Consider the following 26,891-nt stretch of genomic DNA (forward strand, 5'->3'; position numbering starts at 1 on the left):
GTGGAGCTTATGCAGGCAGCTTTAAGCAGCAGCACAACCTCGAAATGCAGTTTAAAATAAGAAAGTAATGAGGTTCTGGGTATGTCATGACATTGAATAGTCCATGCAGGCGCTGCTTTGCTTTGCAGCAATGATTGTGTTTACATGAGCCTCGATCCACTCTCAGAAACCTTCATGTTAGTCATGTTTTCCATCTTTGCATGTGTTAACTCTCCCAGTTCACAATAAACAATAATTCATCCCACATTAAGTGATGAGCAGCCAAAGGCATGGCTCCATAAAGGGGCATTTGTGTGCATCACTCCCACTGGCTGCTTTGATGTTCCATGCTGCATGTTGAACACAAAGTGTTTACTAATGTGGAGGGATTCATTGATTCTGCCAAGAAAGCTATTAATCATTGAAACGGGGCTTCACAGGAGTAACGTAAGTTAAAAGCAGGATTTAGACAGGAAATGGAAACACGGTGATAAAACTCTGCCTCCATGGCGCTTTCACCCGGTACTGTAGGGCAATTTCTTCCAGTTAAGTGATTGTTGCAAAAGGCTTGAATTAAAAAAAAACATGTTAAGCTAATTTTACTGTGCATAGAGGGGAGTTTAAAATGTTGAGATCACTAGCTTTTTTAAAAATTCTGATCAGTCCACTTACTGTTAATCCAGAGATGCGTCTTGAAAAGCATTAATGAATACATTTATTTGCTCAGTGTTTTTGTCATGTATGGAAACCAAACAAAAAAAATAACTTCTTTTTGTAACGGTTAAGCTAAGGTCACACCGGGTGATGTGATGCATGTCTACGTGTTTAGCCCATGATGTTCACGCTGAGCAACCAGGGGGGGGCTTCTTCTTTTTATTACTGTTTACTAGCGCTTGTCTCCACCTACAGTTGGAAGAGGCACGACGCGAAGGTGTTTTCTTTCACAGCTCTAATCCGATAAATAAGAGACTTGGTGTGATATAACTCTGACCGGGCGCAAATTGCAATTATTGATCCTCCTCCCTGATGAACTTTTAAACGGTTAGTACTTCCGTGAAAGAAAAGGAACGCCATTCATACGTCACTTCCAAATCTGAGACCCTGATTGGTCAGTTTGACCTGGTTTAACTTTCAATGTGCAATCAGAGGCTGCGAGTTTAATACTTAAAGGCAAAAAAAAAAACAGTCGTAGAAACTTGCATGGCTACACTTGAACGCAAGACTTTTGAAGGCGGCAATCCAAAACGTGCATAGGATTTTCCTCAGAAGGTGTGTTGTTGAGGGCCTTGTGAATGTAGCTTTAGGCCTCACATACTGTTAAACAGTTGCCAGCAAACATGTTTTATTTATGTTTTTCCCTCAAATAAGGTTTAATTTTGCTTTTTGTTTCATAATAGTTCCCTTTCTCAAAAAAAAATTGCTCTAATGAAATCAGATGAATGTTTACAGAAGTCTTTATTACAGCAAACACTAGACTACTTTGACAATCAGAGGACATAAAATAAAGTGGAAGTGAACCACATCACAGGGACTTGTTTAATTTTCTTAAAGCTCCATCCTTTAAGGAAACTCCAGAACGGCCTGCATAGACCGGTCAGCTGGTGGGGACTGCACCTCCCTCGCAGGGGTAGCGATGCTTCTCAAGGGTGGAGGTCACCACTGGAATAGGCTGTTTTTCCCACTCGCCCTGAAGGAAAAAAAATTGCATGTAAATGTTCAAAAGCTTTCATTTAGAGACGAGAAAGTGTTTGTTTTTTCAATTGTTGATGAGGAATATTTTATATGAATTTTTTATATTAAAATTACAAAATAAAGTGGTGTGTCGGATGTAGGTGAGTAGGGCCCACAATTCGGCAGACATTTTTATTTCATTGGATCACATGGTATGGCAGCTATTGAAAAGAAATATCAGAGATCATGATCAAGCTTCCAGCATTTAATATAAACATTCATTAAAAAAAAAATCATCTATTATTGCAAAAACAAAGTGGTGTGTCTTAGGTTGGTATGTCGGTACCATGATTTGGAATGTATTTGGACTTGTTGGGTCACCTGGTTTGGAAGCTATTGAAAAATATTGACAGACGTCATATGCAAGTCTTCAAGATTTTAATAAAAAGCCATATAAAATATTAATTTTTCATTGTTTTTACAGTCTATGGTCAAGCTATTTACTTATGCAAAACAGTTGTCATCAAAAAGGGGGGTTTGAGGGCGGGGCTACTCAGCTCAGCTCCAATGGCCGCACCCATGTAGATGAGATTTGTGGAAACAATGGCTTCATACAAACATTAAATACGCCGTTTCAAGGCATTTAGGTTGTGGGATTTTGGTAAAAAATCATAATTCATAATCATAATTAAAACACCATTGGGAACATTTTTTTAATAGGGGGACTTTAAGTACATCTACAAATGTTATTTTAAAGTTCAACCTATTGAACACAGTTCATCTTCTCGCCTATTCATTTTTAATGCATTTGATCTAAAATGCTGACATTACTTAAGGAAGTTTTTCTTTTTCTTGCAGAAAACGTTGACGAGTTCCTCCGTTGTTTTTTAATTTATTCCCTCTGATCTGAGCAACCAGTACAGGGGTCTGCATGTTTACACTGCAACTTAACAAGCAGCCTCACTTTTCATTCAGAAGCTGGGTTTAAACAGCTACTGCTCAGTAGAATGTGAAGAAAGGTCTCCCATTTTTGAATTCTATGTATTTACATGCCACTATAGAAAAGCTTTGATCCATTCTTTACATTTTACTCAAGGCTGCGAAGGTTTGTATACATTAGTGGCAAAAGTCTCAAGGTTCTGTCAGCAGGTCTTTGATGAGGGTGTTCTGTGATTTCTTTTCCAGTCAAATCCTCTGATATGGAATTCACAGTTGCATGCAAACACAACAGTTATTGTGACATTATTTTCTGCAAATTGTGCCCAGGAATAATATGCACACATGCTGCAAACATTCACTTCTAACTGTTAAAAGGACATGATTATTATTATATGAGCAGACGCGTGCCCACCCTCCACTTTTAAGAGAGAAAAGGCTTTTACTGCTGGTCCTGTCATGAGCTATACCAGTAAACACGTTTACTGAGGCCTACAGATTCTGAGATTCTACCTTTTAATGTTTTTAAGCATGTCTTTGTACAGAGACATCCAGCTCTGAAGAGATGTGGTGACTTCAGGGGTTTTCTTATCGTCTTTTTGGATGGAAAAAAAGAAAAACTCTAAAAATTATTTTGGATTTTCCTTTGAATTCTATTAAGCTGATTTGCATCTATTATATTGATTTTCTCAGTTCTTTTAGAATATGTGTTAACATTAAAATGTTCCAGTGGGCAAACTTTCTAAAGTCTAGTTTTTTTTCCTTTTTTAATAAAACAGTATATTACATGGAATGATATTTGAAATTTACAAATAAACTTTTTACGTTCTTTGCATAGTTTAGCAGAGATGTTATCACGGTAAACAGTGGGGACAGGATAAGTGTCCTGGTTTGTGAACCACATGCTTTCCAGAGGAACGTGTTGGTGTCGGGCCGGCGACTTACAGGAAACAAGCGTGCAGTCGACTGATTGCAGTGCATGAAGATGGGCGCTGTGTTATAAAGAGAGTCTAGCACTTCTCCTGTGAAGTCATCCCAGTCCAACTGAGAAAACTGCTGAGTCACATCCACCTCACCGCAAACACACTGTTCATTTCCATGGAACCTGGAGGAGCCAAAATTAATTAAAGCTGAACAAGACTGAGGGAGGAGGAAGTGTCGGAAGCTGTCAGTTATTAAGGCAAAACCTCACTTAAATAAAATATAAAAAGGGAGCCCTGGGCATGAAATTCCAAAAATCAAAAACAAATTATTCTTTCAAATTATTATTTGATGGGAACAAAATAGTTTTTTAGTATCTTTAACTTCTATTAACAATTTGTGGCCACAAATCATTGACTTGAGAAAACAATTGAAAAAAAATGTGTTATGTCCAGGGCTCGCAAAAATAAGCATTTCATTGGCATCTGTAAATACAAATTTGTGTGCACAAAATGTTAATTGTTGCGCACATAATGGCAATTTGTGTCGACAAAATACTAATTTTTGGGCACAAAATGCTAATAAAATGCTAATTTGTGTCCACAATATGCTTACTTGTGTGCACAAAATACTAATTCGTGGCCCCAATTTATTAATTTGAAGAAAGTTTTTTTTTTTCAAAGTCAAGTTCGGGGCTCTATTAATTTTTGAAAACAAAATGCAAAGCTTACTTGTGTGCACAAGCTACTAATATGTGGCCACTAATTTTTATTTTGAAAGAACAATTTAATTTAAGCAATTTTTTTAAGTGAAGTCCAGGGCTTTTGTCAATTTGTGTCCACAAAATACTAATTTGTGGCCTCTAGTTGATAATCTGAGGGAATAATTTGTGTTTTTATTTTTTTTTTCAATGTCATTTCCAGGGCTCTGTACCAGTCGGACAATACAGAGAATTTTTGAGAAAGATGCAAAAGATGGAGAGTGAATCTCTAACCGTTTCAAGGAAATCTGCAGCCTCTACCTGTTGATGAAATTAAAGTATTTCTGCAGGTATCCCATGTCGATGTGGCTTTTGCAGAGCTCCAGCTGAATTCGAGGGTAGTAGTGAATGTAGTTGACACACATCTCCTCCATGATGCCAAAGCCTCCCTGAGGGAACCAGCACACAAAAGTAAAAGCAAACGCCAGAGAGGCTGGGGAAGATTATTAGTCATAGGAAAATATGAATATTGCTCATCACCACTGTGGGCTTGCTCCTGTCTTCTGTGTTGTAAGTACACTTTGTTAGAAGGACATCGCCCTGCGGGATAATGCACAAATAGGCCAGAATTATATCATAAATAACCTCTCACAGCTACAGTTATGACAATATTTGATCATTTATGACAAGACATGACATTTTAAAGCGAATATTGGATTTGCATTGCAAAACCTATTGTGAATCCTTCTTTAGTTTATTCCTAATTGATAAATATTATTTTGCATGTAAAAGTTCTGATGCAATGATATACAGAAAAGAGCATGTGGAGCATCACGCTTAAAACAAGCAGAGAAAAATTCTTTCCTCTGTCTTCTGGTTTAGTTACTAAAACAGGAAGCAGTTTTGGACTTACAGGTAAAATGTTCACCATCTTCCGCAGAACTCTGATTGTCTGTAGAAGAAATAGAAACACCAGAAAATTCACTTTTTATTTTTTGACGAACCCATGATGCAAAAGGAAGAAGTACAAGCACAGTTTATGTATGATCTGAAGATTGCACAGCAAATTCCCAGTGTCGAATCTTTGTAGTCAAACTAGTGTAAGGCCCCACCCCCATTTTCCAAGTGCTGGTGTTAATGCTTGAAGTTAAAATGTGCAGAGTAAAAATAACTCAGTGGGGGTTATTCTACGGAGCCCTCCAGGTGCCAGGGGTTGAAAAGAAAAAAAATCTGATAAACCCTAAGCACGGATTGCTAAATGGTGCACACGGAATACTAAACCTTGCAATTGTGCTCGTACTATTGCGCAGTCATGCGCACATTGCTTGTGCATGTCTTTGAGCAGATCAGCTGGACTCGTAGCTACGGGTTTGCAGGCAAGGGATGGTCCTTTGTCACGGTGTGCGCAACAAAGTAAATTTCTATGAAGTAAATTGCAAGTAAATTTCTTCATGTCCAGGGGCCTCATTTATAAACGTTGCGTACGCACAAAAGAAGGCGTACGCCACTCACTACGCAATAGTAGAGATTTATAAAAAGCAAACTTGACGGGAAAATGTGCGGTCCTTCACGCAAGCTCTGACCCAGGCGTACGCACAAAAACGGGTGAAATGGGAAACGGCGACACCGTCGGCAGATGGAAGAAACACGTAAAAGTGAAAGTGAAAATGACAATACTGCCTCTCAGAAATAACATGAAGACTTCACAAAGCAAGTCTTACAATTAACAGCCTACACGAACACCCGTTTGATCGATTAGCAGTGAAACAAACAAAAAAAAAATCAAACGAAAATTACAACAGAAATTCAAATGAACACTTATTTGCAGAAAGAAAAATGAAATATATTCTGCAATATTGGCATGTTGTGCAATTCATCCTCATAAATAATATAGTTAACAGAACGAAATAATGTACAAAACTGATATTCTCGTTAATGTGTCCGTCTGGCGGAGCAGATAGGTGCGGGCGTGCGGACAGACGGAAAGACATATTAATTGTCCACTGGGGAAAGTTGTTTTCAGAGCAAAACATTTCTTCATAAGCTATGGAATTATGATATTCATGCATGTGCCTAGTTTGTTTTATTTTTGATAAAACAATATATGGCGTATATCTCACCATTCATAAAGCAACAAGAAATAACATTTGCGCTGATCAGTTTCCCATTTCCACGTCGATTATTACCGACATCTGTAGCTTGTCAGATACAATTAAATGGAGGGAAATAAAATGCCCCATCACAATGCGTAATTACGCTCTTACAAGATGTGGCAAATGGAAGAATTCGGAGTGAACGCATCTTTAGACAGCAAGAAGACTTGCTGGAAAACGAGGACGAGTGGCTTATGAGCCGGTTCCGACTTCCTCGAGCCGTCCTGTTGGACCTCTGCGGGCTTTTGGGCCCCCCCCCCCTCCTCCCGATGGAGCGCTAGAAGTTTTTTCGCCTCGACTTTGATGTCCGACCATTTCTTTTTTATTTCGGCCACGGTCCGCGGTTGTGAAGCTACAGCATTTTCGGCGTCTGCCACCGTTTGCCACTCACGTGCCTTTTTGGCATTAGTAATGCCCACACTGTGCCCTCCAAACAACATTTTTCTCCTCTATTCCACCTCGCCAACGATAAATTCTACTTCACATTGAGTGAAGTTACGTTTTTTTCATTTCCTCTCGGTGTGTGCCATGGTTTCGCAATCAATGAATATTCATTTGTGGGCGTTTCACGGACTATTTATGGGCAACTATGGGCGTGTCATGAAGCCGCAAAAGCTGCGTTACATTTAGAATTGGTTGTGATTTATTAAGGGAAAGATGCGTAGGATGTGCGTGCCCACGGTTTTATAAATCCGAATATTTCTGTGCGTAGGCACGTCCTATGTTTCATCCGTACGCCACTTCTGACGTAAATCCTACGCAAAGTTTTATAAATGAGGCCCCTGAACATTTTAAATACTTTTCTGTTGCCAGTCAAAAGCTATACAAAATAAACTTGTGTTTCTCATAAAGCTGGATTAAAAAAAACAATATGATAATTAAATTGTACTTTATAATAAAATACTGATCTATTAGTCACCAAATCAATGTTCTTTTAAGAGTTTTCTGAAAGCAATTAACTGAAATGAAGACAGCTCTAGATAATTATTAACATGAATCTGGATTGACTGGGACAGGGAGCTACTCAAAAAAACACTAGACTATCATAACTCAATGTTTTTTATTTATTTTTTATTAAATACATCTTTTTTTATTTTTTTATTTTACTTTCTTTTTTCCAGTGGGGCAAATAAGTATTTAGTCAGCCACCAACTGTGCAAGTTCTCCCATTTAAAAAGATGAGAGAGACTGTAATTTTAATTTTAGCTGTACCCCAACAATCACTGACAAAACAAGAAAAAAAAATCACATTGCCTTATTTCTATTTTATTTTTTCTAAATTATGATGGAAAATATGTATTTGGTCATCTACAAACAAGTAAAATTTCTGACTCTCCCAGACCTGTAACTTGTTCTGTAAGAGGATTCTCTGTCTTCTACTGGTTACCTGTATTAATGGCATCTGTTTAAACTTGTTATCTATATAAAAGAAACCTATCCACAACCTTAAACAGTCTCACTCCAAACTCCAATATGACCAAAGAGCTGTCTAAGGACACCAGAAACAAAATTGTTGCCCTGCACCAGGCTGGGAAAACTGAATCTGCAATAGGTAAGCAGCTTGGTGTGAAGAAATCAACTGTGGCAGCAATTATTAAGAAATGGAAGACATACAAGACCACTGATAATCTCCCTCAATCTGGAGCCCCCCACAAGATCTCACCCCATTGGGTCAGAATGATCAGAAGAAGGGTGAGCAAAAATCCAGAACCACACGAGGGGGAGCTAGTGAATGACCTGCTAAGAACTGAGACCAAAGTAACAAAGGCTACCATCAGCAACACACTACGCCACCAGGGACTCAAACCCCCCAGTGCCACACGTGTTCCCCTGGTAAAGCCAGTACATGTGCAGGCCCGTCTAAAGCTTAATAGAGAGCTTTTGGATGGCCCAGAAGAGGATTGGGAGAATGTCCTATGATCAGATGAAATCAATATAGAACTATTTGAAAAGAACTGTACTCGTGTTTGGAGGAGAAAGAATGCTGAACATCATACCTACTGTAAAAGCATGGGGGTGGAAACATCATGCTTTTGGACTGCTTTTAAGCAGAGCGACCAGGACGACTGATCCGTGTAAGGGACAGAAATAATGTGGCCATGTATCGTCAGATTCTGAGTGAAAACCTCCTTCCATCAGCAAGGGCATTAAAGATCCCAAACACACTACCCGGGTAACAAAGGAGTGGCTTCGTAGGAAGCATTTCAAGGTCCTGGAGTGGTCTAGCCAGTCTCCAGATCACAACCCCTCACAAAATCTTTGGAAGGAGTTGAAAGTCTATGTTGTCCAACGACAGCCCCAAAACATCACTGCTCTGGAGATCAGCATGTAGGAATGGGCCAAAATGCCAGGAACAGACTTACAGACAATGTTTGACTGCTGTCATTGCCAACAAAGAGTATTTAAAAAAGTATTCAGTTGAACTTTTGTTATTGACCAAATACTTATTTTCCACCATCATTTAGAAATAAATTATTTAAAATCAAACAATGTGCTTTTTTTGTTTTTTTGTTGTTTAGTTTTGTTTAGTTTTGTCTTTAAGCTTGTGATTTATTTGATCCTTGTATAGTAACATTTAGTTGGAATTTGTTTGAACTATCAAAAAACAATTTTATGACTTCATTAGCTTAATTTGTTTGCCTCATGTGTTTGTCACAGTGATAAAATTCTTATTATGCATGCAACAGTTATTTTTGTTGTTTAAATACAAAAAATCAGCTCTAATGATTGAAGGGGTGGAATAATAATCTAGCTGCTGATGTGATCTAATCAAAATCAGGTACCATGTCAGGTCTAATCTTTCAGTCTAACATTAAACTGCGGCGTCTCTGTGCAGGGAAGCCATTTACCTGGTAGTGTGTACTGAAGTGCTGGTCTTCCTGTACTATCTCCACCTCCTTGCCCCCCCTCACAAGAACAGTCCTCACCCCACGACCTGCCAGGTGGGTGTGCAGCTGGGATGCAAAGACATAGATTCCTCCTGGAGGCAAAGCCTTGAGTAACACAAACAGGAGATGTGTTACAAAGGTTATACAACCATTTTTTTTTTTAGAATAATCTCTTCACTCCACTTTACCTGAATTGTGTGAGTTAAGATTTTCTACGTACGGTCTGAGTACACTTGGATGTGCAGTACCCAGTGAGGTAAAAAGTATGTTGCTTTGGAGGAATGGCCATGACAGGCGTGTAAACGAGGCCCAGCTCCATGATCCCCGCGTCATAGCGCCTCAGACGGGGGGTGTAGTGCAGTCGTATCCCCGATGAGTCACGCCGACCTGCATGCAGAATTCTGAAACTTTCATGTGCTTGATGTAAACGGCTGCCGTCCTGTGGATTGTTCTATAATTGATTGTATTCAATATCCAGCATGATTTCACCCCAAGCAAGACTACGAAATGTGAAATAACGCAGAGAAATATGAACAAATTCAGATACAGTTTGTGTCATTTGAAGGAAATTATGACATTTGAGGGATTATATATGAGCTGAATGTTGACTGTACACAACGTACTGTCTACTAATAGTATGATGTTTTATCCGGCTATATGCCTTTAAGGGTTATTGGGATAAGTTAAAATGATTTGGGTGAAATTTTATATGTTTCTCCCCTAGATTTTTTTTCCAACAACGCTCTTTCACATAATTATCATAAAAGTCACCAAAATTATTCCAAACTATCTTATATTGAAAACATGTGACAAGACCATAAAAAATTTGGTGTAGATTTGTTATCTAACACCAGACAACAAAGATATTTTGCAAGACCAAATAATACATCTAATAATTTATCTAAAATTAATGACTGAAGTTGTTTGCTCTAAGAAAATAATCTTTAGCTTTAAATAAATGGGAAAAAAACACTCCCTGAGAAATAAAGTATTCATGCAATAGCTGTGCGTACCGGCAATGAGAAGAGGGTTGTGATAATGGACCTCCAGGCGAAGGAACCTTGAAGAACCAGGACCGCCTATCGCCAAGCCAGCATCCGGAGGATAGTAGAAAGCCTGCAAGCGCACACATATCATGCACATGCATGATTCAGTCTTCTTTATTAATGCATAGCTTTCATGGAATCAGAGAAGATATTTTTCTTAATTCTTCAACAATAAGAACAACTTCTCTGACAAAACACATTTTGGAATGTTCTCTGAGAAGTTTAACAAAAATATTGCATTTCTGCACAACATGCAGATAGTCATTGATGATAAATGTGTCAAACTGGACTCGACTGGTTCTTTAAAATGAAAAATGATGCTTTCTAAAGTGGCAGGTTAAATCAATGTTTTTATTTTTCTAAAAGTCAAATTTTGTTATCTAGGAGTTTTTCCTGAATAAAAAAAACATAAAATGCAGCTTTTGGAAAATATACATTTTTCTATCAGTTGTAGAAAAAGAAATATGAAAAAAATTTTTTTACATTTAAAGGATTTCTATATTGTTAGATTTTAGATGACAATAATGCTAAAAACCTCCAAACTGCTACCTAGAGGTAAATTCTCCATCTCTGTGGTTGCAGTAGATTTTTTTTAACCTAATATACCTTTTATGCCATTACAGTAAAAGCCCCAGAGACATATTTTTCAGCATGAGTGCACACACCCTTGTGATTTTCCCTCTTTGCATTCAGAGTATCAGATATTTTGCCCGTCTTTCAAACTTCCTCTTTTTTGTTTTGTTTTGAACAGCTTTGATACCCTCCTGATACTGTGCCAACAAGAATAAAACAACACCACGAGAAGGTGATGAAAGAGGCCTGAATCCTTCCCAGCTAATCTTGTCTTCGCAGCTCATAGAAAGTACCCTGCTTGTTTTGTTCAGCTGGCAGGTAATTCAAGCGGAGAGGGGCCAGGCGTGCATGTGATACTGTGTGGAGCTGTGCAGAGAAATATGGTGACAGCCTCCCCGGTCCTTGTCTGGTTTGCTTTATATGGCCGGCGGGCTGCTTGCTTGCTCAGCCACCTTAATGTCACCCACTAGTTGGAGAAGATTTTGAATTCTTTTATGTGATGTTTGGGTGTTTCTTTGAGTTTTAGGAGGCAGAAAAAGAAAAGCTACAGGTGAAGGATCTGGTGGATGGACGGACACCTTCTCTTCTTTCCTGGAGGTGTGTAATACAACTGTACAAACTGCTCCTTTGTTTTTTCCTAATTGCAGAGATGAATTATAATTTTTTTAAAATCAGAATAAAACCTTGAATAAAACTGTGGTGTAGCGGTTAGCACTGTTGCCTCACAGCAAGAAGGCCTGGTTAAATCGCAGCTGCCCTCAGCATGTTCTCCTCATGCATGCATGGGTTTTCTCCAGGCACTCCAGCTTCCCACAGTCTAAAAACAGGCTTCATTGTTTTTTGTTTTTTTTGGTGACTAAATGTTCTCGCTTGTGATTGTGTATGTGTGTTTGGTTGTCTGTGTGTGAACGTGCAATGGGCTGGCAACCCGTTCAGGTGATGCCCCGCGCTCACTTGAAAGTGGCCCATGTGACTGCACAGGATAAATCAGGTACTGAAGATGATCGGATCAGAATAGATAGGTACTGAAAATAGGCGATCATAAATAAAATCGTTATTCACACCCCCCCATTAATTTAAAAATTTAGAAAAATTGTAACCTCAACGACTTCTAACTGATCATTTACTAAGGATGGTTGGGGGATGATTGCATGAGTGTTGATCGAGTGTTGATTAACCTACAAAATAGAGCAGGTTTTTTTTGGGGGGGGTTGCTTGATAGAACTCTTGGTGTGGTCATGGCCCCATGGACCATTTTACTAGACACGCCCCTGTCACCCACTAAAGTCTTTTTCTTGATTAAAAAATGTAGAGGTATTGACTAATAAAGCAGTAGAAAATGTTAATAAAAAGGATAGATTATAGTTTACAGGAAGATACAAAGCTTGGTGATTTTGTCTGACCAAAAATGTAGCATATACTGTAGATTCTTAAAATGGAATTTTTAAATAGTCCTCCAATCAAAGGAAGACTTTCTGTGTGGATGAAATCATTAAATATAAACAGGAATAGATTTGAATCAATGGCTCCAAGAAGACTGCAGAGTCATCAGTTCCCAGCAGTCTCCCAAAAAATGCTGTCTGGTTTCTTGGTTTAGCACTAAAAGGTTGTCAGATACATGAAAGACTCCCACCCTAACCTTTTCCTAAACAGTCAAGTCTGGTTAATCAGTTCAATCACCAACTGAAACTCGCAGGTTAGTATTTTGCTTTTAAATCAAATCAAATTAAGCATTTATTTTTTATAGCATTTGTTTTACCAGGCAATACGGTAAATACGAAGTGTTGTACACCAAAATAAATACAATGACACAAGAAAATGTTTGTAAAATTAAACATTTTTAAATTAAAACAATTCAATAAGGAACATTCTGTTGTTTTGTCTGCAGAGTAACCCAACAGAATTATTGGAACATGTGTTTAACTTAATACATTTTTTAAGTTGTAAGAATTAGGTTTTCTGTAAATAAAAAAGAAAATCTGCTTAATTTTGTTGAATGTGCCTTCATTTCTTGAGGTGTCATGTCGACGTACTTTGTAAAACCAACCATAGCTGAAGTTTTTACAGTTTCAGATTGTCCTCTTAATAAAAAAGACCCATTTATATCTCATTTAAAAGTCAGTGTCTTCATGAGAAAACAAAACAAAAAAGAAAAGAAAATCCTTAAAAGGTACTTGTTTGTAGATTGGAAATCATAAAACTAATATGTCCATCACAGTTCTCATATGTGTTTCTTGTGTGTCTATTTGTGTTTTCGTGAATTTTAGGAATGTTTCTATGTATGGTTGCTCATCCCACATGCAGAATCTTTATGAATGGGCTGTGCGTGGGATCAGCTCAGCCTGATAAAAAAGCCTTTCTGGCCTTTAGATTTTGCGCGTGGGAGCTTTTGTTTGTCTCTCAGAAGACTCAGCAACATCGTTGTTGTGGTTCCGGATTCTGTTCCATTTAGTCAATCTGCATTTTAAACCTTTTGCAAATAGACACATTTATTATTACAACTTGAGGAGTTTTTAAATTAAAAAAATGACTTCTTTGGCTAGAGTTGGGTTGGGTATGCTGCCGATGGAGGGTTGTGTCAACGTACCTCTGCTCCCATAGCCCATGCGGCCAGCACGTGGCGGCAGTAATTAAGTTTTCGTGGTTTCATGTTGTCGTCACAGGAGCCGCTGTATTGAGGAACGTCCATCATGTCTGGGGAACATTCGAACACTTCGATGTGATGTACAATGGCCTCGTTGCCTGGAGTTATCACTGACTCATACTGACAGGAAAACAGATATAAAGCAGAAGCATCATACCTTTTTTGTCTTTTTATGTGATCCACATATTACCAAGGTTAATGTCTGTGGTGAAACGCATCGTGTTTTTAAAATAAAGAAATAAAACTGCTTTATACACCCACAACACTGCAAACACATTTAATATTGAGTGTTTTTAGCACTCTTCATACCATGATGATGTGATTCTTGGGCATGTTTTCAGGCAGCTTTTGGATGAAGCACCAGTAGGTGGTCTCCTGACTCGGTATGATGACATCAGGGGCCACAACATCTATTGTCTGCAAATCTGGGCCCAGAGTGGGCGACGGGTCGTCAGGACGAAGCATCAACACTCGCTGTACTCCTGTGTGGATCCTGGACAGGTTCAGCTCTTCCAGAGAGGCAAGAGGCTGATCCAGGAGCCCATATATGATGTGCACAGTTCCTTCCTGGCAAAGCAACAGAGGAGAGCACTTCAAATCTCCCATCAGCTAATGTGCTTTCTTGGGCAAATGATGGCAATTTATTTTCTTTTTTGTTGTTGTTGTTGTCATAGTAATGAGTATTGAGTTTATGTCTGCAGCAAAGGGGTAAAACCATGAAAACCCTGATCAGTGGAATAAAAAATTCCCCGCAAGATAGATAGATAGATAGATAGATAGATAGATAGATAGATAGATAGACAGATAGACAGATAGATAGATAGATAGATAGACAGATAGACAGATAGATAGATAGATAGATAGATAGATAGATAGATAGATAGATAGATAGATAGATAGATAGATAGATAGATAGATAGATAGATAGATAGATAGATAGATAGATAGATAGATAGATAGATAGATAGATAGATAGATAGATAGATAGATAGATAGATAGATAGATAGATAGATAGATAGAAAAAACTCCATCTGAACTCCATCCTCCAAAATAATGCTCACCACCTTCTGCAGTCCTGACCTCAACTGACCTTAACCTCGGGTTAGCTTTCAAATGTGCTGGTTTTGAGCCAGAATGACCATAACAACCACGATGGCTGTCTTCCAAAAAAGGATGGGATCCCACAGTGTGTGACCAGCATGAGGAGGAGGAGAAGAAGGAGAGCTGCTCCACACACTGCTGGGTCTCCTGTTTCTTCAACACATAAATTGTTAAGTTCCCAATGTATTTCTCTACATTTTATCAATCCAGTCCTCCTAACAAGAGCCAATGGCAAAATAAGCACTTTAGCAGAGAAAATTTAGTGGGTTTTTTAATCTATCAAACCCAGCTTTTCATATATGTATAAACATGTATTACAAACCTTTGGAAGCTTATTGGACGTGACATCTTTGCTACAAGGAGTGGATCAACTACAACCAAAGTGCATTAGCCCACCCTGCTCATGGAGACACATAACCTCAGCATGAGAAGAAAAGTGGAGAATGGTGGCAATTTGTGATTAATTTCAATTCCTTTTGCCATTAATTCCTTGTAAGAATATTTTTTGGTTTTAAAGAGACATCAGTATCTCTTATTTTGATTGATTTCATTTTAATTGTCAAACACTTGGAAAAAAAAGGCTTCCCTCACCTCAATAAGGTAGTCCTTAGGATCGCAGGTGCTGAATGGTCTTTTGAAGAGCAGATAGAATCCATCTGGTTTTTCTTTGGCCTCAATGAGCTCATAGTCTTGTTGGCTGTCCAGGGATACGTGGCCCTCACTATCACTCCATGCATCCTGAAGGAAAGGAAAACTACATACATCACAGACATAGGACTGCAAAAAGTGATTAAGACAGCATGAGTGCAGCAGAGGTTCAGGCACAGTTCCTTTGCCAATTTAAAGGGCAACCATAGGATGGGATCCATGTAAACAAAAACTAAACATACAGAAACTCCAAAACCTTAATAACCAAAATCAAGAAAAACCTATTAAAAATGAGAACAAGAAAAATTGTCATAAATTGTTAATATTAAACCCAACATTTAACTGGAACTGTTTTTTCCACGGAGAATTAAAACACAAAAGTCAAAGTGTGGCAGTTGGTGTTGTGAAAGTATCCCATCTTGCAGCACAGGATGTTCTTCTTCTCTGCCAGAAGGCTTTTGCAGCGACTCGGTCTATCTGCTTCTGTTATGTTTCTCACATTTGTACCTGTCCAGAATAACACCTAAATTCTCTCTCTTTAAATCTGTCCCCCTCTTTGTTCCTCTTACATAACTGTTCCGCACAAACTGCAACAATTCGACAGCCAGTATGTTTTAAAATAAAAACAGTGAGTCCAAATCTATAAAGAACATGTGCAATCTGTGCTGCCTTAATCATATGTGTGGGATTTCTTTAGATTCAACACATAAATACTTTAAACTAAGCTTGTGGTTTTGCATAGTGGTGAGTTTTTTAATTTTTTTTCTTTATTTTTAGCTGTAGTGATTGCAAAGAGACTGCATTATTTCACTTACTGACTTTAGTAATCCCATTACATCAGCGTTCTATGTGTGGATGAAAATCTTTGCTTTAATTCTGAGCCAAAGCAACAACTACCCTCTTCTGGAAAGACAAAAATTACTCTTGTTGCAATCAGACACCCCCATGAGATAAAATGAGTTTAGTCTGATCTTTGTGAGAGGCGTTGCTTCGACCTTTTATTTTCTAGTTCAGCTTGTTGTTCTGAACCAAACTTGGTTAAAGACTAAAAGGTTGTTGCATCTGAGTGCACCTAAATGATCAAATTTACATTAAAATCTTTCACAATCACAGCTGCCTGTCATTTTCCCTCACAGATGGGGACTGCAGATTATTTCCCATCTGCTGACATTTCAATCACTTAAAAGATCCACTCAGATGAAAGTTGTGTTTTTAACATGTTTGTGTGTCATTTTTCACAAGATGGACGTTGAGAATATTAAGCTTAAAATTGAATTTTGGAGTATTTTGTTTAATCAAATCACAAATCAGGAGCAGACGAAAAAATATTGAGGCTACAACAGTAAAACCACAAGCTCCCTGCGCCGCTCGATTCTGATGCATCCACTTGTAGACAACTAGATCCATGTACATCTACATTTTATTCGTCTGAGCTGGCACCTGGTTCAAAACTGTACGGCTGGATAGCTCCAATATTGCTAACTATCTTTGTTTCACCAGTAATGTTAGGCTGGGGCTGTGAGGGGCTGTAAGACAGCGGCCGAGTGTGTTAACAGATGGGATTTGGGCAGTAGGGGCAGGCTTACTTTGCGCCAATGGTCCTGCCCACAAATCAGTTTTGATAAACTCCTGCTGCTCTGCAGAAATATGTTCTAGAAAATTACCGTTTTTGTTTTATTTTAGCTATTATAATTCTAACTGTACAAGCAGAAGAAATGTTAATCTGTGAAGATAAATCACCTTTATGAAGGTGTATTATTATAATAACCTTTGTTCAATGTCATTTTCAATTAAACGTATGGCTGCTAAAAGACTTGTTTAAATAATTGAACTTTAGTGTGAGTGTGAATGCACAACAGCAGAATTATCGTGTTAATGAAGCATACACAGATAAGATTAGGTTCAAATAAGATCAATTTGACTTGAAATAAAAATAAATTCCTGAGACTTTTATCCAAAGCTTGAGTATTTTCCCACAAAGCTTCTAGAAAAAAAATCTCTTCTCAGGGTCAAGTCTTAATCTGTTTTCTGCTCTTGTGTATTTTAATTAAAATTCCCAATATAAAATACTAAGGACTGTGTGAATCAGAGGAGTTGTTTAGCAGTGTGTGCACTAGATGCAGCGTACTTTGTCTGACTGTTTACCCAACAACCAAAGATTATAATTACTGCTGGCTGCAATAAGCTTTTTTTCCTCATAAAGTTTCTGATTTAAACTTTTAATTATAGAAAAATGACATCTACCGACATTCTGCAGATGTATTATTGAAAGGAGGCAATTAGAACTGACGTTACTGCAGCTGCTTCCAGGAAGCCTTAAACAATATATGAAAATCAAATCAAAAATGAATTTGAGTTTCACTTCAATGAATATTTTTGCAGGAAGATGAGAACCTCACAAAACTGAGAGTTAGATTTATCATATAAGCCTATGTGTGGCAAAATGGAAATAAGGCTACTCGCAAATCTAAATTAGCACAAGAACTCAACTTTGATATGCAAATATCTGCTAACACTTCCCAGAAGAATTTAATCTATTACTGTAGTGCACTTTGAACAATCGCCAATTAGTAGGAGCTGATAACATCCTTTATGAATACGTGATCATGAAACAGATCTATGCACCAATTGTTTGTACAAAAAAACTGAGGGTAACTGAATCCTGTCCTTATAAAAAAAAGTCAAGTTAGACTTTTATTCCTAATTTCTTAAAATCTTGTTTCTTGCCTTGCAGAGGTGTTTACATATCAAAGGCTTTCTTACCCCAAAGTAGCTCTTGGTACCAGAATCCCACAGCACTACCAAATCTGCATTGGTCAGCTCACCGCGGTCAGACATCCCCAGGACCACACCGTGTTTGAGCTCTGCCACCTGCAGCTCCATGTAGATCTCCTGTTTGGCGTAACTGATGTTCCAGGCTAGCTGAAGCTCACCTCGGGGGTCAAGGGGAGCACGGAAAGGCATGGGGAGAGGCGGGAGAGATCTGGAAGGGCTTTGTTTGATACTTGACACATCAACAGGAAAAGAGGGTGCCTGGTAAGAAGCCACCAAAATGACCATCAGTGCAGCCAGAGCAGTGAAATACATGATGGTGACATCTTGAAGCCGCAGATGCTTGTTAAAGATCCTCATTATTGCAAAGAGTTTTGGAGAGATTGTCCAAACTACTTTTTTTTTTACCACTGTTTATCTTATCTCTCCTCCGTCTCTTTGGAAAAAGTTGAAGAGTTCAAACAAAGACTCTTTCTCCGGTGCTGCTGTCAAATCTGTTGCATGACAGAAACTCACGCAAACTTTTCAGTCTTTTCTTCTTTGATTTCAGATCAAGGTAGGTTTCCCTCCAGCAATCAAGCAAAGGAGTTTTCCGTCGTTTTCAAACTCTAAAAACATTGAAACGTCTAAACAAACAGCTTTTCAGCCTTCAGATTCATCTGAAATAAAGCCTGCTGGATATTGTCTATTTCCTTTGAGCTGCGTCTCTCTGAGCCTCTTTCAGCTCTCTTGTTTTTTAAAAGACTCCTCCCTTATGAGCTGCCTGTTTTTATCCAGCCTAATGCTATTACATTTGTTGAGGAAAATTGGATTGTATTCTTTATGCCTCAGGGTCAGGCATGATTCTGCACATCTGCAAGACCCTAATTGATCCAAATTCAACCATGGACATTATCAATGAAAATCACTTTTGACTGATTTAACTGTTGCGTTGTTTTTTATCCGATGCCTGTTTCATTTTAACTAATACATCCAATATGCATTTTGAGACAAATTAGGCTTTGTATGTGTTAGATTTTATACATTTAGGAGGGGCTGTGAGAACCAATTGAACCACAAACAAGGCACTAAAACATCAGATCCTCCTTGAACCACAGCCTGAGGCTGTAGCAGACCTAATCAAGCTGTCAGTTGAAGGTTTTAGAAAACAAAAGAGGCACTGTTTAAAGGGTTCAAAGTGCCTGTGGAAACGTGCATTAACGTACGGTTGCTTTTGCTAAGAGCAAACAGCAGGTTGAGCTTAGGTAGACAATTGCGTTTAACAGGATGCCAAACTTCTCTTTGAAACGACCCAAGCTTTCCCAGCAAACACACAACTGAAAGATGTCTGCAAGATGCAGATTTATTTGATCAAGCTTTGGTTCCGAACCCTAGAGATTTTTTATCTATAAACTTCAGCCATGTGATGCATTTTAATAATGCAATATTCAAAAAAAAGCCAAAGTATTTACAATCTGGTTTAATTTCGTTGTATTCTTAGTCGAGCCAACCATGCATATTTCCGTTTTTCTTTTTGACCGTTGTGCTAGCCTATAGGGTCAAGATGACCATTGACGTGTTCTCCCTACCATGACAAAGGTGGATAAAGGTGGAAAGATTTCATGTAATCCATGGACAGCAGTGAAGATCACAAATCATTGAAGAGAAAAGGTTCAGAGCACTGTCTTGTGGGGTCTAGATGACCCCACTCCCAATGTCAAAGTGCCTAGGATAGTACAAGGGTTAACAAATGACATTTAGAAAGGCTGGAACAACATTAGCTCATTTAAGGCCAGTACTGGGTTATATGCTGGCCCTGAAGTGCAAATCACACCAACTAATCACTTACTGCAAAAAATATTGGAAAGATCATGACAATTAAAAAAGCAAAACAAGTAATAAAAAACGAAAAGTGACATTTAATTTTCTATGTGTCCTGTATTACCAAAGTTCTCGCTCACCTGCCTTGACTCACATATGAACTGAAGTGCTATCCCATTCCTAATCCATAGAGTTCAATATGATGTCGGTCCACCTTTTTCAGCTACTACAGCTTCAACTCATCTGGGAGGGCTGTCCACAAGGTTGAGGAGTGTGTTTGTAGGACTGTTCCCACAAAGATGGGAGCATGGAATTGTCCCAAATTTTTTGGTATCCTGAAGCATTCAGAGTTCCTTTCACTGGAACTAAGGGGCCAAGCCCAAGTCCTGAAAAACAAGCCCACACCGTAATTCCTCCTCCACCAAATTTCACATTTGGCACAATGCAGTCTGAAATGTACCGTCCTCCTGGCAACCTCCAAACCCAGACTCGTCCATCAGATTTCCAGATGTTAAGCGTGATTCATCACTCCAGAGAAGGCGTCTCCACTGCTCTAGACTCAGTGGCGGCGTGCTTTACATCACTGCATCCAAAGCGTTGCATTGCACTTGGTGATGTGGGGCTTGGTTACAGCTGCTCGGTCATGGAAACCCATTATATGAAAATCTCTGCGTTCTGTACTTGGGTTTGCATGTTGCATGTTCTCCTGTGCACGTGTGGGTTCTCTCTGGGCAATCTGGCTTGGCTGAATGGATAGATGAACATTACACAATTCCGAAAAACTTAAAAGAAATAAAAACGTTGAAAGTTTACAAAATCAAAAAGGAATGTTAAAAAACAAAACAAAGGGAGAAACCGGAAAATGGGACATCACTGACTGGATAACGTTCATTCATCATTTCAACTGAAAGTATTTGGTATGAAGTGATACTGGATATGCTCCGTACTAATCACAGAACTTTTAAAACTATTGATGCATTGAAGATGCATTTGAAAAACTCAAATGCCAAAAATTAAACGTCATCATCCAATCAGTGATGTCTCATAGTACCTACATTTTCCAGTTTCTTCTTGTTTCATTTTTAATATTTCATTTATATTTCTGATACTTCTTTTTTTGTTTCATTGTTTTGGACTTGTGTTTTAGTTTCTGGAATTTTGTTTTATTTTTTTTAAATTGAATGTAGGTTTTTTTTGTTTTGCTTTTTTGACTGTCGCTGTGATCTTTACTATGTTTTACATCAAGCGATTTGTCCATAACCTACTTTTACTTTTGTGCTTTTTATTTAGAAAGTGAAAACAAAATAAATGGGAAACAGTAGAGGACAAAGGTAAAAGATTTTGCATAAGGAAATACTCTATAGAGTGAGTATTTTTTCATATAATCCTGACTATTTTTTAAAGTAACGACAGAACCTTACTGCATCATTTATGGATCCGGGTGTCTTTAATATAAAAAAAAACGAAACTATTGTAAACACAAAGGAGCATAATTTCAGTTCCCTCCCCATCGATACTGACTAAATGAAGAAACTGGTGCCAAATAAATAATTCAGTTTAACTAAAACCAGTTTAACAGAAAGAAAAAAAAAAGAAGAAGTTGTACTGAGGTGTGCTTGTTGTTCTTTGATTAAGAACATTGAACCAAACCATGTTTGATGGACTCAGCTCTCTCCGTTTCATCAAACCCCTGAGTTTGTCTTTCAGACAAAGAAAAGCTTCAGATCAGAGCAGGGAAGATGACAGAAAGGCTGCCATTGTCTTGGCTAATGTAATAAAGACTGCTGGTCCCTCAGGCACAAACGGAGATCAGCGAGTCTTGTCAGCTTGTCTGTATGCCCTTTGTGAGGCTCAGCGATCATCTCTTTTTCCTCCGTGTGTGTCACTATCTTACAGTAATGGCTCTTTTTCATCTTTTATATCGTGGCAGTTTAGCCTCTTTTCTTAGTCTATTTTTTCCTTTGGAGATCAGGGATCTTTCACTCCCTTCTATCCTATCGCCTCTCACAAGCGCACTTGTCTCTCTACTGCCACCACTTGTTTGTCAGTCAACAAATGAGATGAAATGCTGCAAAGTCAGCTTAGGTTAGAAGGTTTTTGGGGATATGCAGAGCTTGACAGAATCAGGCGTCTCTGTGTAAGAATGTCTGTAGGTTGATGCTAAACAGCCCGGACTTGTCCTACGATGGTATACTACAAAAACATATTCTGAGCATTAAGTGTTACAGAAAAACATGCATTTTAATGCTACAACTTTAGTTTTTCACATCAGTATGTTCTTTTTCTGTGATTTTCTGGTTTATGTTGCATAAACCAATTGTTTTCTTGTGAACATCCAAAAAAAATAAAGGGAGAAATTGCTAAAATCAATCAACTTTTTCAATGAAATCACTACCAAACTTCAAAACTAGAAGATCTCTCAGCTGCAAACGTGAACTGTGACCATCCCTGACATCTTTACTTCCCAAATGAATCATAATAGATCTTGATTATGGTAACTATGTAAAAAATGTAGGTAAAACACAATCGTGGTGGGATTGCATAAACTTGCTTAGGCTGTTTTCAGCAATTTATGAACTCTATTTGACAAACAAAATATTTAATAAATTCAATGTGAAGTGTAGTGTATGGATGTGCAAATGTGTCTGTTTATGATCAAAAGTTATTATAATGGAATAATTTACATGTGTATGTGTGTGTATTTCTTTCTTTTTTATTTTTTTATTTTTAATGTTTTTTGTTTGTTTTCCAATCAATTCATGCTTAATTATATTAACTGGTTTTGATACTTCTATGTTAGACTATATTTTTATTTTGTTTGTCTTCTTTAATTTTTTTTTGTTGAATTTTGTTGTTGTTTCAATAGCATGAAAAAAAAAACAATTCCAATTCCAAAACTGTGCAGATTTTTTTAGCTATAAAATGACCAAAACAATTCTTGTTTCCACACAAGATTTTTATACTATAGACTAGACTGAACCAAAACAAAATTTCCTACCGAAATAGATAGAAACAATGAGACAATGAGAATGATCAAATCCCCCTTAAGGCCAGCTCGTGCTACACTGAGGTGATGAGAAAGCGGGTAAAAAATAAAATCATAAATGTATAGAGTTGAGAATGATCTGTTTTCTTTTGATTTAAGGAGAAAAACATTGACACTTCAGAAGAGATCATGAAGTAAAAACAAATTTCCTGCTCTGACTTTACAGAAATTTTGGGTCGTGTTTTAGTTTGAATTGGTTCATCTTTATCTTTGTCTTCATCACAGAACTTCTGTATTCTGCTAAATTCATGTTCTGGGCCTCTGTGGTTCCAAACCCTGCTGTGGATCCCTGCACAACACATGTAAAGTATCTCATTTCCAAAGCTGCTGTGTGTAAAATGGACTCAAAACTCAGGAGTGTGAGATTTAAAGTTTTATTTAAAGGCTTGGAGGAGTTGAGCGGAGGCACACAGGAGCAGCTGAGGGTAGGCCGACATGAGTCTCCCGGTGGCTGGAGATAAAGGAGACAAGTCTTTTTGGGTGAGTACAGGAGGGGTAAAATCTAGGAGGATCAATCTAACATGAGTTCTGGTTGACATGAAACGTGGCTGTCAAGAGTGAGGCTGACAACTGCTGGCAGGCGAGACCGGGAAGTAAGAGGAGGATAAATACTGAGTCAGAGTGGACAAAGAAAACTGCACAAGGACAAAGTCTCTCACTCTTTTTTTTCCCCAGGAATTGTCGAGAGAGGAAGTTGAGAAAGCAGAGCTTGGAGCAAAGAAAAGTGTGTATTCCAGAGACGTACCAAACCTAAACTCCAGTCTTTGGATAAGATGTCGATCGCTCCTCCTTAGCCTCATTGCCATTAAAGAAACCTACTGGTGTTGTCTTGAAAAGAATTGCATCCATCTTGTAGAAATCCATTCTTACATGACCATCTGAAACATTAAGGCCTAAAGTGTTTGTTGGAGCGAGCACGGCTTTTGCATTTTTCTTCTACAAATTAGTTTTTTTTGGAATATGCGTTGGAAAACATTTCTCTCCTGCTTGGTATGTTCTGCCGCACAAAGAAAATCAGAATTTTGTCTAAATATATAAAACCTCCTTCAGCCTCTTTGCCAGCCTGTCATTAATAATATTTTAAAACAGTAGGAGGATTGAAGACACAGAGATAGCACTGACGTCATCGCCCCGCCTCCCCGCTGGAAATACTTATTCGAATTGAATAATGGACAATGTTCCCAGGGCAGATGTTAAAATGTAAATGCATTCACCTCTTTGCATTTTCGTTTTAATTATGACACAGAATAAGCGGTTTTTAAGTAGAAATGAAAAAGCATTTGGATGTATTGATTTTTCATTTTCATTTTGAGTCATTTGATGCAGTTACATTTTGAAAATTAAAAAGCATTTCTATTAATCCATTTCAATTGTCAAATTGGACATTTCTAAATGAATTTTGCTACACATTTACCAGAGATCTTTTTGAAAATGAAATGTCAAATACCATTTTCATTATCATTTTAAATAAGTGACAGAATAAGCGGTGTTGAAGAAGAAAATGAAAAAGCATTTTGGCGGATTGCTTTTTCATTTTAATTTTGAGTCATTTTGAAAATGAAAAAGCATTTCTGGTTTTGACTTTTATTTTTAATTATGCTACAGAATCGCTTCCATATATTAGTTGATAGTTATGCATGAGCACATCAGCGGACAGGAAACACAGAGGACCAAAAAGGAGGTGGAAGGATGAAAGAATCAGACACGACACATTTTATTTTTTAGTCTTACTTAAAGACATCCCTGAATTTAGAGTGGAGAAGCCATTTAAATGTTTTGAAGATATTTTTAGCCCCATTTTTCCATGTTTTTTGTAAAAACATGTTGAATTTTCCTGTTTTTGGAACTTCAAAATTGTCCACTTAGAACGTACATTTATAATTATATTTAAACTTTCTTTAGTGTGATTAGGATTTGCTAATTTTGTCATCATCTTACTACTTTTGGAAAATAAGCAAATTTTGCATTTTACAAAATTTGCAGTTTCTCTTGCACAGAGATTTCTGTTACATCTCTTCACACTAAAGTTGCATCTCCCCACTGTAACTGTGGAGTCATTGTTGAAGTTGCACTACAGAGATCTTATGATGTGTGAGGCCCTGAAGCATCCAAAGCCACAAGGCATGACCCACTTTTGCTGAATCTTTGGTAATTTGAGCCTGAACCAAAGTGTGTGAGGATCTCTTTACTCATATTCTGATAGGAGCAAAATTGAAATGAAAATCTTAATGCAGTGTTTCAGAGTAAAAACCCCAATATTTGTTGAGCAAACCACTCAGATTCACTTTTCCCCACTTGGGCAAATGCACACAATCCCACACACTCACACATTGTGTAGTGCAAGTGCACACAGAGATGGAAAGAGGGCATAAAGCACAAAAAGCATAAAAGCAGAATTCACCTCCACGTGACCAATCCAGCCTTCTCATTCTCTACTTTTATAAATATTTCAACGCCACACACTCTCAGGGTGCACTAATCTCCATTTCTGAGTTTGAATAATAAATGCAATCAAAACTCACACTTCTACCCGTCACGCCGCCTCAAACTGCCCCTCGACTGATCTGGATATGAGAGGCAAGCAGTTGTGCGATGGCTAATTAGAGGAGACTATAAAGGGAAAGCTGGAGAGACAGAAAAAAATGGAAATAAGGCTCTAAAAAAGAAGAAAAAAGGAGAAACTTTGGGAGGAGATTGTGGCAAAAATTTGTATCAGATCAGGGAGGAGAGATTTGAAGACATGAGAAAGAGAGGTTCAAAGCAGAAAAAAATACTTTTCTTTGGGTTGGAGGTGTCCATCAGCTAAACTGAGCTTGATGAAGCTAATATTAGGAAATTGTGATCTTGTTCTCTCAAATTGACTGTCTTGGTAGAGAACAAGTGTTTTTATTCTTCTTGGGTAACATAGAAGCAAATATCTTGCAAATTAAAGGTTAAGGAAAACTTCAAGAACACTAATTTCTGGGTTTTATATATTAATCTTTGGGGTTTTGGCACAATTTTCTTGTAAAAGTAATTCATTTTCCATATTTATTTGAGTCATTTTTAAGCATTTGCATCACCTTAATTTCTTTCCGCATCTTTATATTAGGTTTTCGTATTTTTTCCTATTAAAAAATCTAAAAGACTTTCATTTTTAAGGCAAAAAAATATATTTTTTTGCATCCACTTTTCTCAAGCATGTGATTGAAGCGCCATCTCCCCTTCAGTTCACTCCAACATCTCTGTGTGAGCAGAATGTGAGCTACCTCTGGACTTCAAGCGCATTTTCACCCATTAGGCCTGAAAAGGAATCCACATTAAATAATCAGAGGCGTTTAGTCTCTTTGAAGCCCTAGCGACCAATTCGAGCGAGCCTGGCTGCAGGGAGGAAGAGGAGCATACCGGCGCAGCTTCACTTTTTGGACAGATCGGAGGAATCCGGAGCCGCGCAGAGCCTGGAGCGGCTCTCTAACAAATCCCTGACCACGACCTTCTCTGACGGCGCCAAAGGAGTCATCGAAGAAGAGAGATGGCGAGGTTTTCTTTTCTAAATCCTCCCTTCCTCCAATCACCCCCATCGCCTCTTCCGGTGCGCGCACGGGTTGCTGATCACGGTAATGTTTGCGTGGGAGTGTTTTATTTCTGAGGACGGCGTCGGTTCAGCAGTCTGCGCTGCTCAAGCAACTCGGGCCAAGCAGTGGATGGATCTGCGCGTTTGCGCCTTCCTGCTTCCTCCGAGCACATCTGTCTGAGACATGGTCGCTGCTGCTGCTGGAGCCCGCCTCGGTTTCTGCGCATTTGGAGCGTTTTTCCGGCGGAATTCGGTGCGATTAGAGCGTGTGCGTGAGGAAAAGTGGTCCTCTGGTAAACAGTAAGACGATTTTTTTCTTGCAAAGGGTGCATTTTTTTTGAAGACTTTACCTGATATCCAAGGAGATTTAGGTCCATTGGGTTGGTTTTAGTTGAACTTTAACTCCTCTTTGAGCGGAGCATTTTAAGAGCATTGGAGCTCCCCTTCTTCTTCTTCTTC

The 26,891-nt window shown here is 38.3% G+C and overlaps 1 protein-coding gene across 2 annotated transcripts; it reads right to left on the reverse strand.

Annotated features, from left to right (window-relative positions):
• Positions 1-1,415: 1,415 nt before the first annotated feature.
• On the reverse strand, positions 1,416-26,891 carry dbh (dopamine beta-hydroxylase). Of its 2 annotated transcripts, XM_020707743.1 has the most exons (13): positions 26,783-26,891; positions 18,025-18,294; positions 15,205-15,351; positions 13,821-14,078; positions 13,455-13,631; positions 10,262-10,364; positions 9,469-9,635; positions 9,210-9,353; positions 5,121-5,159; positions 4,748-4,807; positions 4,529-4,656; positions 3,532-3,691; positions 1,416-1,666 (listed from the first exon to the last, which is right to left on the reverse strand). In XM_020707743.1, exons 1-13 carry the CDS (start codon positions 26,807-26,809, stop codon positions 1,574-1,576), a joined length of 1,773 nt encoding a protein of 590 aa, XP_020563402.1. In that variant the 5' UTR covers positions 26,810-26,891; the 3' UTR covers positions 1,416-1,573. The 2 variants fall into 2 exon arrangements, with proteins under 2 accessions (XP_020563402.1, XP_004074879.1); XM_004074831.4 differs by lacking the exon at positions 26,783-26,891 and having other exon boundaries at positions 18,025-19,596.

The sequence above is a fragment of the Oryzias latipes genome, chromosome 12 (genome assembly GCF_002234675.1).
Source record: "Oryzias latipes chromosome 12, ASM223467v1".
In the NCBI taxonomy this organism is placed as follows: Eukaryota; Metazoa; Chordata; class Actinopteri; order Beloniformes; family Adrianichthyidae; genus Oryzias; species Oryzias latipes.

Bases quoted from the DNA above. Each gene is read 5' to 3' on its own strand.
- dbh (XM_004074831.4), bottom strand. From the start codon at position 18,393: ATGAGGATCTTTAACAAGCATCTGCGGCTTCAAGATGTCACCATCATG. The intron at 10,365-13,454 runs GTACGTTGACAC...GTGCGCTTGCAG, and splicing joins CATGGGCTATGGGAGCAGAG to GCTTTCTACTATCCTCCGGA. The intron at 3,692-4,528 runs GTAGAGGCTGCA...TGGCTCCTCCAG, and splicing joins TACTTTAATTTCATCAACAG to GTTCCATGGAAATGAACAGT.